Source organism: Balaenoptera acutorostrata, chromosome 7 (genome assembly GCF_949987535.1).
Source record: "Balaenoptera acutorostrata chromosome 7, mBalAcu1.1, whole genome shotgun sequence".
Classification (NCBI taxonomy): domain Eukaryota; kingdom Metazoa; phylum Chordata; class Mammalia; order Artiodactyla; family Balaenopteridae; genus Balaenoptera; species Balaenoptera acutorostrata.
Genome location: NC_080070.1, coordinates 66725727 through 66750900, shown reverse-complemented (window position 1 = coordinate 66750900; position 25174 = coordinate 66725727). Strand labels below are relative to the sequence as shown.

The 25174-nt window shown below is 38.3% G+C and overlaps 1 protein-coding gene across 1 annotated transcript in view; it reads left to right on the top strand.

Moving 5' to 3' along the window:
- Positions 1–25174, top strand: part of THSD7A (thrombospondin type 1 domain containing 7A) — a 487237-nt gene that overhangs the window by 229805 nt on the left and 232258 nt on the right. The window contains exons 3-4 of the mRNA XM_007191805.3: positions 20678–20926; positions 23971–24152. Of these exons, the coding sequence (XP_007191867.3) occupies positions 20678–20926; positions 23971–24152 (431 nt within the window). The remainder of the gene's footprint in view (positions 1–20677; positions 20927–23970; positions 24153–25174) is intronic.

Here is a 25174-nt window from a genome sequence, read left to right as displayed (position 1 = left end):
GTCAGGTTGAAAGATGAGGTTCTTTCACATCTGTGGTTATTATTGTCCAGATCAGACTTCCATTTATAACTCAAACCCTCTATGTCTTATAACATGTCAAATAGGTATTTAAACAGAGAACTACCCTCTCCTTTTTATTAATCTCCCTTAAGCATTCTCTTCCACGTAACTCTGTAATTCAACAAAAGAACTTTCTACCATTAAAGAGAAATAATTTTGAGATTATGAGATACATATATTGGAACATAGCGAAAAAATGATGAGATAAAAATATAGCTAATAATAGGTACTTTTCCATTAAGTTGAACAAATATTCTAGCAGGAATTCCATATAGTTGTAATGACTTTTCATTTTTCCTGTTTATTGCAATATACCTAAAGATGTTGATTTTTAAGTCCTATTTCTGAATGTCTTGGTTTCTTCCTGAACCTTTTGAAGAATGCATTATGGAAAGGCAAATAGAATTATCTTCTTTTAAAAGATTTAGCTTTCCCATTTTTCTCAGTGTAGAAAGAACTAAGCAAACTGTGTTCTTCACCCTACATACTCCATATTTCAAGAATTTATTAAAGAGTTTTTGAGTAGTGGGTGGGAGATTTTAAAGTACCATTTCTCAAGAAGTCTTTGTATCTTCCAGTTTAAAGTCTCTTCTCCAGTTTTAACACGTATAAAGTACCCTTCACTACCTTCACCTGCTGCATTGACAGTGATTTTTTTTCTTGTTTCGTTGTCTCCATCATGTAGTTTATAAATTGAGTATATGTTATATACTGAGTAGATATACTCAGTATTTGCCTCAATACTGGGTTTTTGCCTCAATACCCAGTATCGAGGCAAAATAAACAAATGAATAAATAAGACTACAATATTTGAGGAAGAATAAAGTCCAATAGGGGAGAAAATAGTATCACACATGCAGAAATTAGAGGTGAACAAGAGACAGTAAATAATCAAATGTCTCTTTCTGTGTCAGAGATAACAGTTTTAGGTTAAGTGAAAGTTTATATAACTTCCAGAGAAGAAAGTTAATACTGAAAGTTTGATTCAAATATTTATGTTTATCCATCTCATCTTTGCCGTCATCTTCATATCTAACATTTGTGAGAATTCACCATTTTCAAGTAGTTTTCGTATCGTTTACTCACATGATTCTCACAACTATGTAATAAAATAGAAAAGCCAAATGCTGCTGTCCCTAATTTAGAGAGTCAGAAAAGATCAGTGATTTGCTCAAGATCATGTTGCAAAGAAAATACAAGAGTGCAGGTCTTTTCATTCTCCCCAGGCCAATTCTCTTCTTTTCTGCCACTCATTAAAAAGACAAAAAATGGCACCAGAACATTTAATTAAACAAAATTAAGCTTTAGCCTTCAGTATTAAAAAAAAAAAAAAAAAAAAAAGCACATACATAAGCTTCTCTGCATGAACTGGGGGTGAGAATCCAGGAGTCCCTCTCACTAAAGTCCTTTTAGCCTCCCTTCCTAAGGCGCACCACGCTATCCTGATGGGTGTTCACCTAGAGCCCGCCTCAGCTCTTCCAGACCTGGTCTCTTTCTGGGTGGCTCTTTACGAGTTGAGCAGCAATAATATTTAGGAATCCTTCCCCGTGCGAAGCAGGATTTCTCCCTTCATGTAAGTTTTACCTGCTCTGAACCAGTTCATTTCTCTTTGTCAATCCTGATGATGTACTATTCTTAGGGACCAGCTCTGCTACTTTGTCACAGGGATTACTACTCAAGTAAATCTCCTCAATTCTGAGTATGTCATTTGTTCATCTAAATGAATATTTTAAATTTCCCCCTTTTAAATTCAGTACTGAATAAAAATATCATGGGCTTGAGTAGGTGTTTGAAAAATTAAAATAGCCAGAGAGAACTAGGAGCTATAAAGAAGTGGAAGAATGCAATCAGTGAGCCGTGTCTCCACATCCATGAGAAAATGATAGGGGTCATGTGAAAACCTTGAAAGTCAGGAGAAATGGCTCCAGCTGGATCAAGTGGGCTCCAAGCCAGCCATTGTGGGTTCTTGACCAGATGATAAATTGGATAAATATAAAGTTGTCAGGTCATTGTGACAGGGCATTGTGGGACATTGTATGCAGGGGCAGATTAAAGAAAAATGGCAGTTTATCCTTTTACTCCTGACACAGGACAAGGAGTACTTGGCTCAGGACGATAAGAGTGGAAATGGAGATCAGAGGATGATCTGAAAAGATGTCCTATGTAATGATTTGTGATAGCTTTTTGCTCATTAGCATAAGGGAGAGTTGACAGTGAAGAATCAGGAGGTTTGGGAAAGATATGCAGCATGTCAGTTGGAGGGGAAGATGTTGAATTCGGTTTGAGAGCTGTTCTATTTGAGGTAAATAGAAATACGTCCATAGTTATTCTAGTTGAGCATGGTTATGGGTGTTCATCTAAGAGAGTGAAAGTTCAGAGAAAAGAGAAAAAGACCAGAGAAATATCCTAGAAATGGTGATCAAAAGCAGGAAACGTGGTATTTTGTTTTAGAAAAACTGCATTCTGTTTTTCTTACAGTTTTATGATTTATGAATTAGATTTTATGATTAGATTCTATACTAATTTCAATAGAGTAATCACTGGGACCTTCAGATTGTCCACGCAGTGGGGAGTTAGCCAGGTCAGGTGAATGTTGATGGAATCCAGTGTCTATATGGAAAAGAATTTACGATCATTATCACTGCCCCAAAGCTTTCTTGCCTTTCACTTTTATCCCTTAACTGGGATATATTAGACTAATTCTCTCTCTCTTTCGTTAATCATAAAGTCATGACAGTTAATCAGTGTTTGAATTGATACTTAGTAATTTTCCTTTTAAATAGTTGATACATGTTATTGTGATTTATAAGAAAAATACATATTTGTTTATTCAGATGACCAGAACTTATTTCTCATGTATATTTGGTCTTCGTCCACAGTTTCTGGCTCACAGCTCTCAAACCCTTGGAATTTCTTCAGTGTAGAGAGTGATAAAGGTATCTTTGTTATGTTAATAGATGACTTTTGGAAAGCACCTAAGGCTAGGGGCTGTCAGTGAAGCCAACCTGTGATTAAAGGGTTGGAACTTCCAATCCCACCCTCCTGCCTCCAGAAGAGGAGAAGGGCTGGAGGTTGAACCAGTTGCCAATAGCCAATGATTTAACCAATCATGCCTCCATAAAAACCCAAAGGGACTGGGTTTGGGGTGTTTCTGGGTTGGTGAACAAGCGGAGGTACAGATGGAGTGACCTGCCTGGTAAGGGCATGAAGCTCCACACCCTCCCCCATACCTTGCCCTATGCATGTCTTCTGTCCAGCTTGTCCTGAGTTATATCCTTCTGTAATAAATGGCTCATCTGGTGAGTAAAATGTTTTTACTCTGCGTTCCGTGAGCCCCTCTAGCAAATTAATCAAACCCGAGGAGGGGGTTCTTGGGAACCTGTGGTTTATAGCCAGTCAATCAGAAGAACAGGAAACAACCTGGAGTTATGACTGGCATCTGAAGTGAGAGGATGGGGACAGTCTTGTAGGACTGAACCCTTAGCCTTTGGAATTTGACGCTATCTCTGGGTAGATAGTGTCAGAATTAAGTTGAATTCTCGGACGCCCAGCTGGTATCCAAGAATTGCTTGTTGATGCTGCACGCGCCCTCCCCTGCCACACACACACACACACACACACACACACACCCTGAAATTAAGTTGAATTCTCGGACGCCCAGCTGGTATCCAAGAATTGCTTGTTGATGCTGCACACGCCCTCCCCTGCCACACACACACACCTGAAATTGGGTGCAGAATCCAAAATAATGCCAAAATATCTTTGTGGCTATGTTTCCATTCTCTTTTTCTTTAGTTTGAGCTTGAAAACAGAGACAAAAATTCCTTAATGCTGAAGAATGCCTTTAATGAAAAGAACTGCCCAAATCAATCATTGCCATGTTGACACCATTTTAGAAGTCCGTTAGGTAGTTCTCACCCTGTCTCATAAAGCTATCTGGAGTTTTCACTTGGGGTGGCTTTGGGATTGTGCCATGAATCTTCACTGTGGTTTGCCGGCTGCAATAGCATGGGTGATAAGGAAGCAGCTGCATGCAGGCATTCACTGTGCGAAAGGATAGAAAATGTACGTACTGGCCCTTCCAGGGAGGCCTCACTGCTATAGCAGTTTACCCCATTACCAAATACTTGCAGCGGTGATACCCTCACATTCAGCTGCCGACCAGCAGCGTGGCCCTCAGCTTTAATAGGGAGCATATGATCCCTCCAGCTGGCAGGTGACACCATTTGGCAGTGTTCCCAGCAGCTCAACAAAAGCTTTTCAAATATCAAAGCAAGGAGAAAGACCTCTGCCTTTGTAAGGAAAGTAATTTGTGCATGCGTTTTGCTTCCATAAGAATTGTTGCTTCTAACTTGCTGAATTCTGTGAAGGAAAGGGCACACTTAGAAATGAAATTAGCTCGGAAAATGTGTAAACTGTTCATTCAAATGGATAAATAAGTGCAAAATTAGAGGAAGTCGAAGTCTGTGCTTAGAAAAGGAATGCCGTTTGAACATAGTTAAAGGTGGGAAAAGTATTTTTAAAACATCTGGGCTCTCAATTTCCAATGAATTGTAACATTTAAAATAAATGGTTTGAAGACCATTTTTAGAGCATAATTAAGAAGTATTTTGTGAATATGTATGTGTGCTATGATTTTTCACTAATTTTTGCCAGTTCCCAGTTCTGAAAAATTCAAGACAAATAAGACAATCTTATAGATAGGATCTTGCATAGTATTCTGTGTTATGTACGCACCATAATTTATTTATTTAAACTTTCCATTATTTATAGCCGTTTATGTTGCTTCCATACGTTTGTAACTACAAATGTGATAAATGTCCTTACACTATATAATTGTGGGGGAAAAAAAAAAGGAATACAATTTGAACGTAGTTAGAGGTGGGAAAAGTACTTTTTTAAAGATTCAATCCAAAAACACAAACCAATAAGAATTTAGATTGGTTAGATTATGAAGACTTAAGAGTTCAATTTTATTGAAGAAAGGGACTTTAGAGGTCTTTTAGGAAAATGTAATTTCATCATATGGAAAAGCTACATGGTAGAAGAATTGCTACCTGATCAGAGTCATGCATCTCAAGAGTGGCAGTTTAGAAATGACTTGGGTCTCTTGACTATGAGCACAGCATTCATCAATTTCTATCTTGTTACAAACTGGGGACTCAGACAACTGAGCAATCCTCTTGGTCCATTCATTTTTTTCCATTGGAAAAGCAAACAGTAGATCGGTAGGAAAAATAAATATACATTTGAATATTCTTATATTAACCTCTGAATATAATTTTAAAATTAAATCGTTTGTATGTAAGCATAAGAAATGGGACTACAGACATGACTGTCAGTTGGCTGATGGCTATCTTGTAAATGTGAAAAATGCATCTGCCTCAAAAAGCATGTCATTTATTAGTGTAGAGTTACACTAATACTCTGTATATGGTTTAAGTTTCATACCCTTATATTTTCTTTACCATATTTTTAATTGAAGTATAGTTAATTTACAATGTTGTGTTAGTTTCAGGTGTACAGCAAAGTGATTCCGTTTATTTATATATATATATATATATATATATATATTCTTTTTCAGACTCTTTTCCATTATAGGTTAGTATAAGACGTTGAATATAGTTCCCTGTGCTATACAGTAGGACCTTGTTGATTATCTATTTTATATATAGTAATGTGTATATGTTAATCCCAAACTCCTAGTTTCTCTCTCACTCCACTCCCCACTATCCCTTTTGGTAACCGTAAGTTTATTTTCTATGTCTGTGGGTCTATTTCTGTTTTGTAAACAAGTTCATTTGTATCAATTTTTTAAAATTTTGCATATAAATGATATCATATGATATTTGTCTTTTCTTGTGTCTGATTTACTTCACCTAGTATGATAATCTCTACGTCCATCCATGTTGCTGCAAGTGGCATTATTTCACTTTTTTTATGGCTGAGTAACATTCCATGGTGTATAGACACCACATCTTCTTTATCCGTTCATCTGTCAATGCACACTTAGGTCGCTTCCATGTCTTGGCTATTGTAAATAGTGCTGCTGTGAACATTGTCCATAGCTTCATATTTTGCAGGCCAGGATAGGGACAACCACTTTCATTCTTGGAACAAATTATGTAATCAAATTAAATACATGACCATGCTGCCCTAACAGGGTATACAAGCCTACAAATATATTTTGCTTTATACCAACAAAATGAATATTTTAATCTACTCTGAACACGATATTACATTTGTTCTTATTACAAAACTTGGGGATGCTTGTTAATATTATGAAAAGATGTAAGATATTATCCTTTATGTAGAAAATCCTCCTGTAACATGAATAGTGTTATTGAATTCATTTGCATCTTTACAGGAAGAAAACATGTCCTTTAATTCAAAAAGAATATTTTAAGTGCTTATTGTAGGCTAATTCTACAGGAACTAAGAAAGATACGTTGCTATGGATCTTATTTATAAATATTTTAAGTGCCAAAATGACTTATATTTCTGAAAAGTCATATGAGCTCATTACAGTCCATAGGCCTCATAAACGAGCTAGGCATTGAGCTGGGATTGAGGGTTACCACATATTGGCTGACCCATCAATCATGCCACTCTGGTGGCAGAGTAGTGCTTCTCAGGCTATCTACAGGGAAGGATCAGATTTTGGTTGCTGGTTTTCACTTTCGTTTTTGTTCGATTTCCTACTGATCCAGTAACATGGTCCTACGTAGTCTAGCATGTAGCTCACACTGTATGCCTCTCACCATGGAATTCATCATTAACAAAACTGGCCTATGACCTGTTCATAGAATTGCATCTACTGATCATGTGCTTAGGTGTTGCAAACTTCAACTTGCTGTAACAGTGCCTCAGTACTTAGTTTCAATTCCTGTGCTTAGCTCATTGCATACCCCTAGCAATCAGTTGCCCTCCTCCATGGACCACATTTTGACTAGTGCTGCTCTAGTGGGGTTTTCCTATACTATAAAGGCAGAAAACTAAACCATACTTCCCAAAGTCGCTTGCAGCCAGGTTTCCGGATGTGATTTAGATTCCAACAGTGTGCTAGAGCTGGGCTTAGATTCTGAACTCAGGTCGGGAGGAAGAGAGAAAAGCACCCATTTCACAGGGAAGTTTGTGCCAGAAGTGTGGCTTCCTGCGGCCACAAAAGCAGCCGTATGGGTCAGAGAAATGGCTATGTGATTCTGAGGGCTGCAATTGTCCTTAGAAGCCTTCTCCTTCAGCCTATCCAGTTATTTTATAAACCACCTAATATCTGGTAATAAATCCCATTTTGTGTGATCTACTCAGTTTCTGTCGTCTGCAGGAAGAAAGGCTATACTGTTAAAGATTGATTAGCCAACTGTAAATAGTGGATGGCTTCTATTTTTTGAGTAGTCGAGAGAGTTAGCTCTCCACCAGTGGTCTCAAATTTCAGTGTGCTTATGGATCACCTAGGAATGTAGTTAAAATACAGATTCTGACTCAGTAGTGTAACCTGGGGGTCTGAGACTCTGCACGTCTAACAAGCTCCCAGTTAATTGCCATGGTGTTGGTCCACAGACCAAACCTTTAGTAGCAAAATTCTAGGTCAGAATAAGCCTTCAGGAATAACTTCCACCTCCAGAGCCCCTTACTACAGATGTTAGGCTTCAGCAAGATGATGAGAAACTATTCTGATCCCTTTTATTACTTTCCCTGAATTAGAAACAGTGGGCCTATGGTGATTTCCAAGCATAACTACTATGACTTCTTTTTTCTCTTTTGCCTTATTAGAACAAAAAGAGAAAAAGCTTTTTTTTTCATATACCGATATCTATTTATCTATCTCTCTATCAGTAAAGAGGAGACACGAGAAAGAAAGGGATTAAACAAGTCGATTCTAAGCAAAGAGACTTCAAATGGGGGATTTACAGATGTCACTTTTGGGCCACCTCAATGCAGATATTCAGCCTACCTATTTGTAAGGGATACACATTTCTTTTTTTTTTTTTTAACATCTTTTTTGGAGTATAATTGCTTTACAATGGTGTGTTAGTTTCTGCTTTATAACAAAGTGAATCAGCTATACATACACATATATCCCCATATCTCTTCCCTCTTGCGTCTCCCTCCCACCCTCCCTATCCCATCCCTCTGGGTGGTCACAGAACACCAAGCTGATCTCCCTGTGCTATGTGGCTGCTTCCCACTCGCTATCTATTTTACATTTGGTAGTGTATATATGTCCATGCCACTAAGGACACACATTTCTTGCCAATAACTTACGACATTGTATTTTCAGTCTACTATTTCATCTGCTTTCCGTGAGAAGGAAAAATTGTCAGATGGTGCTATTTGGGGAGGGATGGTTCAGGCCGCATTTCGAGACTTTTCCTGAGCTTCAACCATACCACCTAGGTCCTGAGCGAGTTCGCTTCACAGAGACACAGAAGAAAGATGGGAGATGGGATTCCACATGGCAAATAGTGTAGACAAAAGTGGGTAGATAGAAGCAGGCCACTGTTATCTGGAGACAGTAAGGAGACTGGGCAGAATTGCAGGCTACTGGGGAGGAAGACAGAAAATTAATTTTGGCTGAGTGATGACCAGAGAGAGGGCCGTGGAAGCAGTGACAGATTATAGAGAGCTTCAGTTACCAGAAAGGAAAGTTTGGATTTGATCTTAAGGAAATGAGAGTCCTGGAAAGTTTCTATTTAAGAAGCTAAAGAATGATAATGGTATTTTGGGAGGCTAATTTGGCTACCTTCAGAAAGAAGGTATATTTTGTCAGGTGTTATGATTATTAAATGGACTACAGAAGTAATTTTAGGAAAAAAGATTTGAAACAGCACTTTATTTTTGTGTAGTATAACTTAAATTATCAAAAAAGAAACAAAATGTAATCTACAGTTTATCAGTTTTAACCTTGCCCTAAAATAAAAAATGTTAAATATACTGGATAATCAGAGTTTAAAAGTAACTGTCAGAAGTGTTTGTGCTCTTTCAACTTTTAAAATGAAGTCTCTTTAAAGACAAATGTTAAAGTTTGCTCTCCATTTGTTTTTTTTCTTTTTTTACTTTTTTTCCCTTCTTTTTACTTATTTATTTATTTATTTTTAACATCATTATTGCAGTATAATTGCTTTACAATGATGTGTTAGTTTCTGCTTTATAACAAAGTGAATCAGTTATACATATACATATATCCCCATATCTCTTCCCTCTTGCTTCTCCCTCCCTCCCACCCTCCCTATCCCACCCCTCTAGGTGGTCACAAAGCACCGAGCTGATCTCCCTGTGCTATGTGGCTGCTTCCCACTAGCTATCTGTTTTACATTTGGTAGTGTATATATGTCCATGCCGCTCTCTCACTTTGTCCCAGCTTACCCTTTCCCCTCCCTGTGTCCTCAAGTCCATTCTCTAGTAGGTCTGTGTCTTTATACCTGTCTTGCCCCTAGGTTCTTCATGACCTTTTTTTGTTTTTGTTTTTGTTTTTAGATTCCATGTATATGTGTTAGCATGCAGTATTTGTTTTTCTCTTTCTGACTTACTTCACCCTGTATGACAGGCTCTAGATCCATCCACCTCACTACAAATAACTCAATTTCGTTTCTTTTTGTGGCTGAGTAATATTCCATTGTATATATGTACCACATCTTCTTTATCCATTCATCTGTTGATGGACACTTAGGTTGCTTCCATGTCCTGGCTATTGCAAATAGAGCTGCAATGAACATTGTGGTACATGACTCTTTTTGAATTATGGTTTTCTCAGGGTATATGCCCAGTAGTGGGATTGCTGGGTCATATGGTAGTTCTATTTTTAGTTTTTTAAGGAACCTCCATACTGTTCTCCATAGTGGCTGTATCAATTTACATTCCCACCAACAGTGCAAGAGGGTTTCCTTTTCTTCACACCCTCTCCAGCATTTATTGTCTGTAGATTTTTTGATGATGGCCATTCTGACCGGTGTGAGATGATATCTCATTGTGGTTTGGATTTACATTTCTCTAATGATTAATGATGTTGAGCATTCTTTCATGTGTTTGTTGGCAATCTGTATATCGTGTATATCTTCTTTAGAGAAATGTCTATTGAGGTCTTCTACCCATTTTTGGATTGGGTTGTTTGTTTTTCTGATATTGAGTTGCATGAGCTCCTTGTATATTTTGGAGATTAATCCTTTGCCAGTTGCTTCATTTGCAAATATTTTCTCGATTCTGAGGGTTGTCTTTTCGTCGTGTTTACAGTTTCCTTTGCAGTGCAAAAACTTTTATGTTTCATTAGGTCCCATTCATTTATTTTTGTTTTTGTTTCCATTTCTCTAGGAGGTTGGTCAAAATGGATCTTGCTGTGATTTATGTCATAGATTGTTCTGCCCATGTTTTCCTCTAAGAGTTTTAGAGTGTCTGGCCTTACATTTAGGTCTTTAATCCACTTTGAGTTTATTTTTCTGTATGGTGTTAAGGAGTGTTCTAATTTCATTCTTTTACATGTAGTTGTCCAGTTTTCCCAGCACCACTTATTGAAGAGGCTGTCTTTTCTCCATTGTATATGCTTGCCTCCTTTATCAAAGATAAGGTGACCATATGAGCATGGGTTTATCTCTGGGCTTTCTATCCTGTTCCATTGATCTATATTTCTGTTTTTGTGCCAGTACAATACTGTCTTGATTACTGTAGCTTTGTAGTATAGTCTGGAGTCAGGCAGCCTGATTCCTCCAGCTCCATTTTTCTTGCTCAAGATTGCTTTGGCTATTCAGGGTATTTTGTGTTCCCATACAAATTGTGAAATTTTTTGTTCTAGTTCTGTGAAAAATGCCAGTGGTGGTTTGATGGGGGTTGCATTGAATCTGTGGATTGCTTTGGGTAGTATTGTGATTTTCACAATGTTGATTCTTCCAATCCAAGAACATGGCATATCTCTCCATCTTTTTGTATCATCTTTAATTTCTTTCATCAGTGTCTTATAATTTTCTGAATACAGGTCTTTTGTCTCCTTAGGTAAGTTTATTCCTAGGTATTTTATTCCTTTTGTTGCAGTGGTAACTGGGAGTGTTTTGTTAATTTCACTTTCAGATTTTTCATCATTAGTGTATAGGAATGCAAGAGATTTCTGTGCATTAATTTTGTATCCTGCTACTTTACCAAATTCATTGATTAGCTCTAGTAGTTTTCTGGTAGCATCTTTAGGATTCTCTATATATAGGATCATGTCATCTGCAAACAGTGACAGCTTTACTTCTTCTCTTCTGATTTAGATTCGTTTTATTTCTTTTTCGTCTTTGTTTGCTGTGGCTAAAACTTCCAAAACTATGTAGAATAATAGTGGTGAGAGTGGGCAACCTTGTCTTGTTCCTGATCTTAGTGGAAATGGTTTCAGTTTTTCACCATTGAGGATGATGTTGGCTGTGGGTTTGTCATATATGGCCTCTGTTATGTTGAGGTAACTTTCCTCTATGCCTACTTTCTGCAGGGTTTTTATCATAAATGGGTGTTGAATTTTGTCGAAAGCTTTCTCTGCATCTATTGAGATGATCGTATGGTTTTTCTCCTTCAATTTGTTAATATGGTGTATCACACTGATTGATTTGTGTATATTGAAGAATCCTTGCATTCCTGGGATAAACCCCACTTGTTCATGGTGTATGATCCTTTTAATGTGCTGCTGGATTCTGTTTACTAGTATTTTGTTGAGGATTTTTGCATCTATGTTCATCAGTGATATTGGCCTGTAGTTTTCTTTCTTTGTGACATCTTTGTCTGGTTTTGGTATCAGGGTGATGGTGGCCTCGTAGAATGAGTTTGGGAGTGTTCCTCCCTCTGCTATATTTTGGAAGAGTTTGAGAAGGATAGGTGTTAGCTCTTCTCTAAATGTTTGATAGAATTCACCTGTGAAGCCATCTGGTCCTGGGCTTTTGTTTGTTGGAAGATCTTTAATCACAGTTTCAATTTCAGTGCTTGTGATTGGTCTGTTCATATTTTCTATTTCCTCCTGGTTCAGTCTCGGCAGGTTGTGCATTTCTAAGAATATGTCCATTTCTTCCAGTTTGTCCATTTTATTGGCATATAGTTGCTTGCAGGAATCTCTCATGATCCTTTGTATTTCTGCAGTGTCAGGTGTTACTTCTCCTTTTTCATTCCTAATTCTATTGATTTGAGTTTTCTCCCTTTTTTTCTTGCTGAGTCTGACTAATGGTTTATCAATTTTGTTTATCTTCTCAAAGAACCAGCTTTTAGTTTTATTGATCTTTGCTATCGTTTCCTTCATCTCTTTTTCATTTATTTCTGATCTGATCTTTATGATTTATTTCCTCCTGCTAACTTTGGGGGTTTTTTGTTCTTCTTTCTCTAATTGCTTTAGGTGTAAGGTTAGGTTGTTTATTTGAGATGTTTCTTGTTCCTTAAGGTAGGATTGTATTGGTGTAAAATTCCCTCTTAGAACTAATTTTGCTGCATCCCATAGGTTTTGGGTCGTCATGTTTTCATTGTCATTTGTTTCTAGGTATTTTTTGATTTCCTCTTTGATTTCTTCAATGATCTCTTGGTTATTTAGTAGTGTATTGTTTAGCCTCCATGTGTTTGTATTTTTTACAGATATTTTCCTGTAATTGATATCTAGTCTCATAGCGTTGTGGTCAGAAAAGATACTTGATATGATTTCAATTTTCTTAAATTTACCAAGGCTTCATTTGTGACCCAAGATATGATCTGTCCTGGAGACTGTTCCATGAGCACTTGACAAGAAAGTGTATTCTGTTGTTTTTGGATGGAATGTCCTATAAATATCAATTAAGTCTATCTTGTTTAATGTATCATTTAAAGCTTGTGTTTCCTTAATTATTTTCATTTTGGATGCTCTGTCCATTGGTGAAAGTTGGGTGTTAATGTCCCCTACTATGATTGTGTTACTGTCAATTTCCCCTTTTATGGCTGTTAGTATTTGCCTTGTGTATTGAGGTGCTCCTATGTTGGGTGCATAAATATTTACAATTGTTATATCTTCTCCTTGGATTGATCCCTTGATCATTATGTAGTGTGCTTCTTTGTCTCTTGTAATCGTCTTTTTTTTAAAGTCTATTTTGTCTGATATGAGAATTGCTACTCCAGCTTTCTTTTGATTTCCATTTGCACGGAATATCTTTCTCCATCCCCTCCCTTTCAGTCTGTATGTGTCCCTAGGTCTGAAGTGGGTCTCTTGTAGACAGCATATATACGGGTCTTGTTTTTGTATCCATTCAGCCAGTCTATGTCTTTTGGTTGGAGCATTTAATCCATTTACATTTAAGGTAATTATCGCTATGTATGTTCCTATTACCATTTTCTTAATTGTTTTGTGTTTGTTATTGTAGGTCTTTTCCTTCTCTTGTATTTCCTGCCTAGTGAAGTTCCTTTAACATTTGTTGTAAAGCTGTTTTGGTGGTGCTGAATTCTCTTTGCTTTTGCTTGTTTGTAAAGGTTTTAATTTCTCCATCAAATCTGAATGAGATCCTTGCTGGGTAGCGTAATCTTGGTTATAGGTTTTTCTCCTTCATCACTTTAAATATGTCCTGCCACTCCCTTCTGGCTTGCTGAATTTGTGCTGAAAGATCAGCTGTTAACCTGATGGGGATTCCCTTGTGTGTTATTTGTTGTTTTTCCCTTGCTGCTTTTAATATTTTTTCTTTGTGTTTAATTTTTGATTGTTTGATTAATATGTGTCTTGGCATGTTTCTCCTTGGTTTTATCCTATATGGGAGTCTCTGTGCTTCTGGGACTTGATTAACTATTTCGTTTCCCACATTAGGGACGTTTTCAACTGTAATCTCTTCAAATATTTTCTTAGTCCCTTTCTTTTTCTCATCTTCTCCTGGGACCCATGTAATTCAAATGTTGGTGCCTTTAGATGTTGTCCCAGAGGTCTCTGAGACTGTCCTCAATTCTTTTCATTCTTTTTTCTTTATGCTGTTCTGTGGTAGTTATTTCCACTATTTTATCTTCCAGGTCACTCATCTGTTCTTCTGCCTCAGTTATTCTGCTCTTGATCCCTTCTAGAGAATTTTTAATTTCATTTATTGTATTGTTCATCATTGTTTGTTTGCTCTTTAGTTCTTCTAGGTCCTTGTTAAACATTTCTTGTATTTTCTGCGTTCTGTTTCCAAGATTTTGGATCATCTTTACTATCCTTATTCTGAATTCTTTTTCAGGTAGACTGCCTATTTCCTCTTCATTTGTTAGGTCTGATGGGTTTTTACCTTACTCCTTCATCTGCTGCGTGTTTCTGTGTCTTCTCATTTTGCTTAACTTACTGTGTTTGGGGTCTCCTTTTCGCAGGCTGCTGGTTCGTAGTTCCCGTTGTTTTTGGTGTCTGCTCCCAGTGGCTAAGGTCAATTCACTGGGCTGTGTAGGCTTCCTGGTCGAGGGGACTGGTGCCTGTGTTCTGGTGGATGAGGCTGGATCTTGTCTTTCTGGTGGGCAGGTCCACGTCTGGTGGTGTATTTTAGGCTGTCTGTGACCTTATTGTGAGTTTAGGCAGCCTCTGTGCTAATGGGTGGGGTTGTGTTCCTGTCTTGCTAGTTGTTTGGCATAGGGTGTCCAGCACTGTAGCTTGCTGGTTTTTGAGTAGAGCTGGGTCTTAGCGTTGAGATGGAGATCTCTGGGAGATTTTCGCCATTTGATATTACGTGGAGCTGGGAAGTCTCTGGTGGACCAATGTCCTGAACTTGGCTCTCCCTCCTCAGAGGCACAGCCCTGACGCCTGGCTGGAGCACCAAGAGCCTTTCATCCACACGACTCAGAATAAAAAGGAGAAAAAAAGAAAGAAAAAGATAAAATACAATAAAATAAAATGAAATAAAAAACATAGTTATTAAAATAAAAAATAAAAAATAATTATCAAAAAAAAATTTTTAACTAATAAAAAAAAGAAAAAAGAGAGCAAGCAAACCAAAAAAAGAAATCCACCAATGATAACAAGCGCTAAAAACTATACTAAAAAAAAGAAGAAAAAAAAAAACGGACAGAGAACCATAGGACAAATGGTAAAAGCAAAGCTTTAGAGACAAAATCACACACAGCAGCATACGCATATACACTCAGAAAAAGGGAAACATATATATATATCGTTGCTCCCAAAGTCCACCTCCTCAATTTGGGATGATTTGTTGTCTATTCAGGTATTCCACAGATGCAGGGTACGTCAAGTTGATTGTGGAGATTTAATCCACTGCTCCTAGGCTGCTGGGAGAGATTTCCCTTTCTCTTCTTTGTTTGTACAGCTCCCGGGGTTCAGCTTTGGATTTGGACCTGCCTCTGCGTGTAGGTTGCCTGAGGGTGTCTGTTCTTCGCTCAGACAGGTCGGGGTTAAAGGAGCAGCTGATTAGGGGGCTCTGGCTCCCTCAGGCCGGGGGAGGGAGGGGTACGGATGTGGGGTGAGCCTGCGGCGGCAGAGGCCGGCGTGACGTTGCACCAGCCTGAGGCATGCCGTGCGTTCTCCCGGGGAAGTTGTCCCTGGATCACGGGAGCCTGGCAGTGGCGGGCTGCACTGGCTCCTGGCAGGGGAGGTGTGGAGATTGACCTGTGCTTGCACACAGGCTTCTTGGTGGCAGCTGCAGCAGCCTTAGCGTCTCATGCCCGTCTCTGGGGTCCGCACTGATAGCCATGGCTCGCGCCTGTCTCTGGAGCTCCTTTAAGCGGCGCTCTTAATCCCCTCTCCTCTCACACCAGGGAACAAAGAGGCAAGAAAAAGTCTCTTGTCTCTTCAGCAGCTCCAGACCTTTTCCCGGACTCGCTCCCGGCTAGCTGTGGTGCACTAGCCCTCTTCAGGCTGTGTTCACGCCGCCAACCCCAGTCCTCTCCCTGGGATCTGACAGAAGCCCGAGCCTCAGCTCCCAGCCCCCGCCCGCCCCGGCGGGTGAGCAGACAAGCCTCTCGGGCTGGTGAGTGCTGCTCGGCGCCGACCCTCTGTGCGGGAATCTCTCCGCTTTGCTCTCTGCACCCCTGTGGCTGTGCTCTCCTCCGTGGCTCTTAAGCTTCCCCCCTCTGCCACCGGCAGTCTCCGCCCGCGAAGGGGCTTCCTAGTGTGTGGAAACCTTTCCTCCTTCACAGCTCCCTCCCACTGGTGCAGGTCCCGTCCCTATTCTTTTTTCTCTGCTGTTTCTTTTTTCTTTTACCCTACCCAGGTATGTGGGGAGTTTCTTGCCTTTTGGGAGGTCTGAGGTCTTCTGCCAGCATTCAGTAGGTGTTCTGTAGGAGTTGTTCCACACGTAGATGTATTTCTGATGTATTTGTGGAGAGGAAGGTGATCTCCACGTCTTACTCTTCTGCCATCTTGAAGTTCCTGCTCTCCACTTTTTCATTTTTTTTTAGCCTGATTCCTCTGTGTCTGATACAAGGTGATTAAGTAATATCTCCTTTTGTCTCAAAGCCAAACTTTTGTTCTATCAGTCTTAGCCATCTGGGCTATCCTGAATATACCACATAAATGAAAAGGAAACTGTCACAGTGACCGTCACATCTTCTACCAGGCTGCCCTTGCAGAAGCGTAGCCTATGCCTTTGACGTCCAGAGAGGCATGTTCTCAGGAAAACCATAATGAACCAAAATGGATAGTTCCCCTAAGCTGTCTAGTGTCAACTTTTTGCATGGCCAGAATAAAGGAGAAAATGGTTGAGGATGGCAGCTGAATAATTTAGTAAGCATGGGTGATTTGGTGATCCTATTTTGTCTCACTAACAATTACAAAATGAAATTAATATGCATCACAGTGTTCATGAACCTACGAAAGTCCACTGTAAGGCCATGTGTGAATTATTCAAGCCTAAAATGAGCCCCATGAGCCCTCAGCTACTCCTGTGGCCTTGGCTTTGAACTCTGTTATGCTCATGATTTTTAAAAGTATACAAGCCATCCAGAACTTTCAACTAAACCCTGATCCTTAATTCTGGATCTGTCTCCTAGACATTTCTGCGTGTTGGATATGTCCTGGATGTGTCCATATCAAATGAAGATAATAATGTTGAATTCAATTATCAACTGCCAGAAACTTGCTTTTTATTCCATGTTCTCCATTTCGAAGAACTGCAGGGATGCTCACCAGATTGCCAAAGCTAGAAACTTCCAAGTTATTTAATGACTCCTTCCTCTCTTTTAACCCCTTCAACTATCCATCAGGTTGTATAGTTTTTAACTCCCCTTTTTATAGTTTGTAACCCCTTTTAATTTCTACTGCCATTGCCTTTGTTCACACTTTGATAAGCCTCATAAGCAGAAAGATCTAGTTAGAATCCTAGTTTTGCTACTTTATCTAGACTTAAGTGAGACATTTAGATTCCATTTCCTAATCTTAAAAAAAGAAAAAAAAAAGATGGATCTCCATCTTACAGAATAGTTTTAAGGATTACATGAGATACTCTAAGTAAAACTTAATACAGTGCATGGCTCACAGTAGACATGCAATGATGATTAATCTCATGTTCATAATCATACCTCACTCAGCTTGAGCAGTGTCTGGCACATAGTAAGCGCTCAATATATATTTACTATAAATATTAATGTCATAATCATCATCATCATCATCATCATCATAGTTAGCCTGCTTCTCATCTTATACCCTGTTGTTCTGTCCTGCACCCTGCTATTGGAATTTACATAAAATACAAATATCATGTCCTTTATGCTCCACAACTTTGAATGGTTCTCTCACACACAGAAGGTGCTTTTCTGGATCTACATAACTGCTCTTGATTGGACCTAGGCTTCAATTCCACTCTTATTTCCACTGCTCAACAAAAACTCCTTACACTGAGGCCAAGGAAAAATCTATGTTTCCCCCACCCACCAACAAACAAACAAAAGACTTTTATTTCATATTTCCATTGATTACCTTCACTCAATATGAAAACTTCGTAGTAATGTACTACTTCATATAGCCTTCTGCGCCTCCCCAAGCAGAATTATATGCTTCCAATTTAATTACTATAATCTTGTCTTTGTACTTCTAAAGCCCAATATGTAGAGTTACTTGATTCACATTTGCTGAAATAATGGTATTGGAAAATTAAAGGAAAAACAAACTATAGATAGATAAATAGGTAGGTATGTTATATACATCACATATATTAAAAACTATATAATCATATAACTTAATACTGTTCTCATGTTTATGCTGCTGATTTCTCATATGTAGGACCTGTATTAAAAATTGTTAACATTATCAGGAAAATGTATTTGTTTTGACTTTTCCATAATTACTAAGTCCTCCTTAGAGCAAGTAGCACATTTGCAAAGTGCTAGGGTGGTACAAATCCTGGGGCTGTGAAATAGTGAAACTATTGGATTCACAATGTGCCAGTAACCTTGGCACTGACCTCAGCTACAGCAGTTGCTCTAACAAACTGAGATTTACAGTCAGTTTAAACTGTGAGAAGCAGTAGGGCAAAGTGATTAAGAAAATGGGCTCTGATTTTAGAAAATCCAAGTTCAAATTTCAGTTCCCTACTTACACATTCCTATGTGATCTTAAACACATTCCCTAACCTTTCAGAGACTTCTTCCCTGTAAAATGGAAATGATAATGGTACCCACATAAAAGAATTATTGGGAGCATTAAATGAGGTAATATGAATTAAGTTTTAAACTTAGGCTGTGCAGACTTTCAGATAGACAAGACACACAAGACTGCCGTCTGGCATCAGTCTACTTAGAAGGATAAAGAACTTGTCATCATTGTAGCAACAGTCATTCCTCATCTGGTGGTAATTCCTCTAGAAATCCATGCAGCACAGTTCAGATGGAAGAAGATAATTCTACATCCGACAAGTCCAAGAGTTGCCTTGGCTTAAAAGTCTCAGGCCCCACAGGTGCTGATATCTCTTGAAGTGATCCCATAGTCATAGCCTGCAAAGTCCCCACAAAAAACAAGCCCTATTCCAAGAACTGACACATTCAGGCAAGCCCAAAGCTGTGGCTGCCTACCAGGTAGTTTTAGTTTCTCCAGAGCAAATGGAATTTATCAAAATTGATCATTGCATCATAAATAATATTATCTAGTAACATAGCTGATATTTCAGCTTTCATCAGGTTACCAGGTAACTGTAACTGGAGGTATTTAACTGATGGTCAAATTCTCCACAAAAGATTAAAAGGGATTCTTAATTCTCTGCCTCTACATAGAATATGGACTTGATAAGTAACACCTAGAGGATAACATATGCGTATATGTATATGAATACAATCTCATGTAGGATTAGAAATGTATCTAAGAGGAAATTAAACATGGAGAGTTTTGTAAGAAAGGAGTTATAGAGGTCATCATTTGGTCATTATTTTGCCTGATTTTCATGGATAAACTCACAAGTGTTAGAGTGAAAACTTGTTCATCACAGAGAAAGTTTTGTTCTAAGGTTAGTGTTGTACCTAATGCATCATTAACACTCAATATATGACATTTGAGTAAAACTGGGATTCTGGTCCTCTCTGTTGTTATAAGAAGAACAGAGCTGACTTACAGGGCCCTTTTACTGCCCCTCTCAAATGATTCTCCTGCCCAGACCTCTCAGCTCAGACAAATTGACTTTGACGTATTGAGCTCTAATTGTCTCCTAGGAATGCAGTTTTCGTACACGTGCCAGTAGAATTAGAAAGATTGTATGTGAGTTGTTATATTAAAATGGACCTGCCTCTCTGTATGGTTGATTATCATAGTTAAATATAGCACCTGAATGATGAGACAGAATTATCAGTGAACTCTCCCATTGGAACAGATGCCCTATCGTGGCAACATGGCTCCTGTGTCTTGTAAACGTGAGCTACTAGTTACTGAGAATGGGCAAGAGTTCACCTAAGAATCAGTGCAAGGCCATCCAATTCCAGGAAAACCCCTCAAAGTGCATATGCCTGTAGTTGATGACATTTGTAACATGATCTTCATCTTCGTATGTAGACATTACGATTTAGAATTCAACATCCCTCTAATTCAAGGAGGATTAGATAGATAAGAATTTGAACATAAATACTTCACTGATGAATTAGAGATCTATTTAGAGGATATCTCTACAGTAATATAGCTTAAATAGATTTATATTTCTAATGCTTATGATGTATTTAATTAATATACTCATATGTATACCTTACATTAAAGTATGAACTGGAAAAGTTGATGTATTTGAATAAGCATACATTGTAATTGACAGCTAAAGTTTCAAACAGTATTAAAAATAATGTTAAGCATAAATTAAATTACTTTTTCTGTTCAATATTGTATTAGTTACCCAGGCATGTTTATTTAAATCACTAAACAGAATGGAAATTATCATATGTTAACAGTTCTTGGTTCCTCATTTCCTAAATTAAAACAAATCTGGAATGAGTAAAATGAACAATATGGTAAACTTAGTTTCAGCTAATTTTGCATAATCCCTTTATTTTCTATTTCCTATGAATGGTTTAACAACTCTTACAAAATAGGAGGAAATGCAAATGTTAGCTTTGAGTCTAACAGCTTTTACACATCGTAAATGTTGATATATTTTTAATGAAATTGGAATTGTACCTCCAAGTAGAAATAAAAATGTCCAAGCTGCTTTCACTCTGGAGTGTAGAAGACAAAGTTCATGCCTGCCTATGAGTCTGTGATGAGAATATTAATGCTCTTTTGCAGCTTTTGCCAACAAGAGAAGCTGCCGCTGACCTTCCAGGCCTGTGTGATCACCAAAGAGTGCCAGGTGTCAGAGTGGTCTGAGTGGAGCCCCTGCTCAAAAACGTGCCATGATATGGCATCCCCTAAAGGCACCCGTGTGAGGACGCGGCTCATCAGGCAGTTTCCTATTGGCAGTGAGAAGGAGTGTCCAGAACTTGAGGAAAAAGAACCCTGTGTGTCTCAAGGAGATGGAGTTGCCCCCTGTGCCATGTGAGTAAATTAAAGATGGTGGCATCTGCTGCCCTGTCTGCCCAAACTGCATGTTCCTTTAGCGGTTTGATTTCAACCGGGCAGTATGTTGAGAAATAGAGATTTTTACAAATTCTAAGTAGAAAAATATCTCTCTACAAACACTATCCTATAAAAAATACTGGTTTTACAGGATAAAAGTGTCTTTAACAAGCTGTATTTCCCAGTCTCCATGAAAGTTAGATTTTTAACGGCAATTCCCTGTTTGTGTATTTTCTATAACAGGGATTGGCAAGCTTTTTCCATAAAGGAGAAGATAGTGAATATGTTAGCCTTTACAAGCCACATGTGTGTCTGTCACGCTTCAGCTCGGCCATAGGAGCTGTAGGTAATATGTAAACAAATGAGTGTGGATATGTTCCAATAAAATTTACTTATAAGAACAGGGGACAGGTTGGATTTGGCCATAGTTTGTCATCTAGTCTATAAGGTAAAATAAAGTTTCAAAATATAGGTTCCTATTGCTTATTGAGCAAGTCCTATTAAAATTCAGTACTGTATATAACAATTCCTATTGAATAGTGTAAAATGCTACATCAAAATAATGAGACTTTAAGCTCCTTCAGGACAAAGACTGCTTATGAACCTTGGGAGTGGGGCTTGTTTGTTTTTTAATTGCTTGCATGTCATAGGACCAGGCACAGAGTAAGTGCCCAATAAATGTGCATTGAATTCAGATGAAATAAGACTAATTTTGAAATATTTGGCAGTATAACTATATTCTTTTTATCCTTAAAAAATAGCATCTCTAAGACATTACTGTGAATTATCTTGGTGATAAAGATATTTCAGCTTAGTTTGAATATAGAATATTTATGAAACAACTTACAGAATCTTAGTTTCTCAGTAGATATGCACAAGCTTCACTGAAAGGTTCCCTGGAATATTTCAGATATTTAGAGAACATGCAGACAGCTTGAACTTCATGACACAGTGAGGAGGAAAATTACTACTATTATTGCTCCTCCTCCTCCTCCTCCCATTTCTAACAGTAATAATAATAATAACAAAGAATAGTAATGATTCATACAGGATCTTCAATTATGCAGCACTTTGGAATCATCCCTTCTCTGATATAAACAAGTGACAGAACGCTCTGGAGAGTTTTCTTCTTAACTACTCCGCCTGTCCTGCTGACTTGTGTGTTCCCCTCTACGTAACAGTTTCAAGGAAGTTGCCAGGTTCTCTAATCAGAGTGTTTTGTCTCCTACAAGTTTCTCCCATTTTTGTCTCCTACAACTTTCTTCCATTTTTGTCCCAAGCTAAGTGTTTTATTCTTTATCCTCTCAAATATTCAAATGCCATTAACTATTAATTAAAATAAATCTCTATTCTGAATCTTTCTTCTAACCCTTTATGGATGGTAGCATCTTTTTAGAATGTGTAATCAATTGACATTACTAAAAATTTGTTCCTCTCACAGGACTCCTTAGGATGACCTAAATTGGGACTCCATTCTATAAAAAAAAACCAAAATTTTCATTTTAGCTCCCCTAATGAATGACTTGTTTGGTTTTACTTTCCTTCACTGTCTCTCCTCCCAAGGCATCAAGTATCCATGTTTTTAGAATTGACCTGAATGCTGCATTTCCTTTATAAATGTATGTCAAGAGTGTTGTTCCTTGATGCCCCAGTCCTGCACCTCTATTAAGCCATGAATCCCCACTTATAAAAACTGAAAAACGAGCATGAAGTTCAGCTTTACTGTCATGAAACTTTACCATTGACAAAGCAAAGCCTCTAGATGAGACATCCTAGAGCCCACTTAACCTTTCTGTCTAACTGAGGTGAACATTAGCACACCCATTTGTACCTATGTTGGCTGTTAATCTGATTCCTAAGGAGGCATCTTGGTTAAAGTGAAACAAAGTGCTACATGAGCCATTTTCTTTGTGCTTTTAGAATATCCATTTTCCTTGAGGTGGAGAAATGCCATCACTTTCTATCTTCAGTGGCATCGGGAAATGGTTCCCTGTCTATCTCCTTAAAGCATGTGTTGGGCTGACAATCCCCTGACATTTTTTTCACATCATAATCTTTATTGGAGCTTTAATTTAGAATCACAGATCATCTTTCCTGTGTTCCACTGATTAGAAACGTCAGCTCTTTTCATCATTCATCAGCACTCGTCAGGGATGCTCAGTGCTACCGGAAAAAAAAAAAAACAACTCTTATTCTTAACAGTAAAGAGAAAACTCTGAATTATGTTACATTTTTATTACTAACACACAATTATAATTTTGATCCAGTACGAAGCAGCAATTTTCATGCATTCTGTTAGAGACAAAACAAATGTTTGGGTTCATCATCATTTAGAATGTGTTCCATTCTCAGATTCAACCTTCCTTTGTTTATAAGCATCAAGAAAGGGCAAGCCTGAGTTCAGCTTAATTGAACATAAAATTTCATGTTTTCAGCATTATGCTCTCTTTTCATAAAATATTTATAAGTAACTTCCAGTAGTTGCAATTAAAACTGGATCATCTTAAATTTAACCCCTCTTTAAATGGAGCGGGGTGAGGATGTAGAAGAAGGGATTGAAACTGAACCTGCACCTTAGATGTAGTCTAAGATTAATTCAAGAGGAAAGTATTTTTCAGATTAATCTTTTTTTTAAAATAAATTTTTATTTATTTTGTTTATTTTATTTTTGTCTGTGTTGGGTCTTCGTTTCTGTGCGAGGGCTTTCTCTAGTTGCGGCAAGCGGGGGCCACTCTTCATCGCGGTGCGCGGGCCTCTCACTATCGCGGCCTCTCTTGTTGTGGAGCACAGGCTCCAGACGCGCAGGCTCAGTAGTTGTGGCTCACGGGCCTAGTTGCTCCGCGGCATGTGGGATCTTCCCAGACCAGGGCTCGAACCCGTGTCCCCTGCATTGGCAGGCAGACTCTCAACCACTGCGCCACCAGGGAAGCCCCAGATTAATCTTTTTGAGGAACAAAAAATAGGAGTGGAGAAAAGTTTTATTCAGTAAACAGGTTGCCACTGCCATCATTTTCTTTATCTAGGTATGGCTGGAGGACTACAGAGTGGACCGAGTGCCGTGTGGACCCTCTGCTCAGTCAGCAGGACAAGAGGCGGGGCAACCAGACGGCCCTCTGCGGAGGAGGGGTCCAGACCCGAGAGGTGTACTGCGTGCAGGCCAACGAGGACCTCCTCTCACACTTAAACACCCACAAGGACAAAGAAGGTAAACTGTTTTCTTCTCCAGTACTCAACTGTGGAGACCAAGAGTGGGATCATCCTGCAGGGGTATATATGTAGCCTTTTGGGGCAGGAAGAGTCATATTTCTGTTCACATTATGACTGATATTGACTATGGTGAACAATAGTCTAAATTATGGTTGTAAAAATAATTAATACAGTTCCATCTTTGGTCCATTCTGATTTACTGACAAACTTCTCTTTAGTAGGAGTAATTAATTATAAAAATAGAATAAAGATGTATCTCATAAGGATACATATAGAATGCAAGTATGTGTTCCGAAGCCCAAATTTTCTTTTCTTCATATAAGAAGTAGTAAAACTTGTTTGTAAAAAGAACACCTTATTTTGCTGTCTATAATGGGGTTGAAAAAATAAGTTAATTATGGTATTGAGTGAAAATTTCAGTTTGAATTTAAAAGAAATAAATACAGAATAAAACTACAGGAAAAAATCTTTAACCCAAAGGCATGACTTTTTTTTTTAATTTTTGAATTTTATTTTATTTATTTTTTTATACAGCAGGTTCTTATTAGTCATCCATTTTATACACATCAGTGTATACATGTCAATCCCAATCGCCCAATTCAGCACACCGCCATCCCCACCCCCGCCGCGGCTATCCCCCCTTGGTGTCCATACGTTTGTTCTCTATATCTTTGTCTCAACTTCTGCCCTGTCTCAACTCTAAAATTCTAATCATTATTGGATCAAGTTTATATTCAATTAGTAGCCCTTTAGTCCATACAAATATGAGACTTTTCAAGCAATGCTGTAAGCAGACCCTCTTACATTTCACTACCTGAGGGATTGCAGGACTTCCATCACTAATACATTCAACATATATTGATTAGTTGCCAGGAGAGTTCCACAAATTGTGTATGGTGGTGAGGATAAAAATATCAATACAAACTTCATGTCAGGAAAATGCTCATGGTCATCTTGAGGGCACGCAAACAGCCCAATAGTTATAATGCAGTATGATATGCATTATAATTGAGTTTTAGA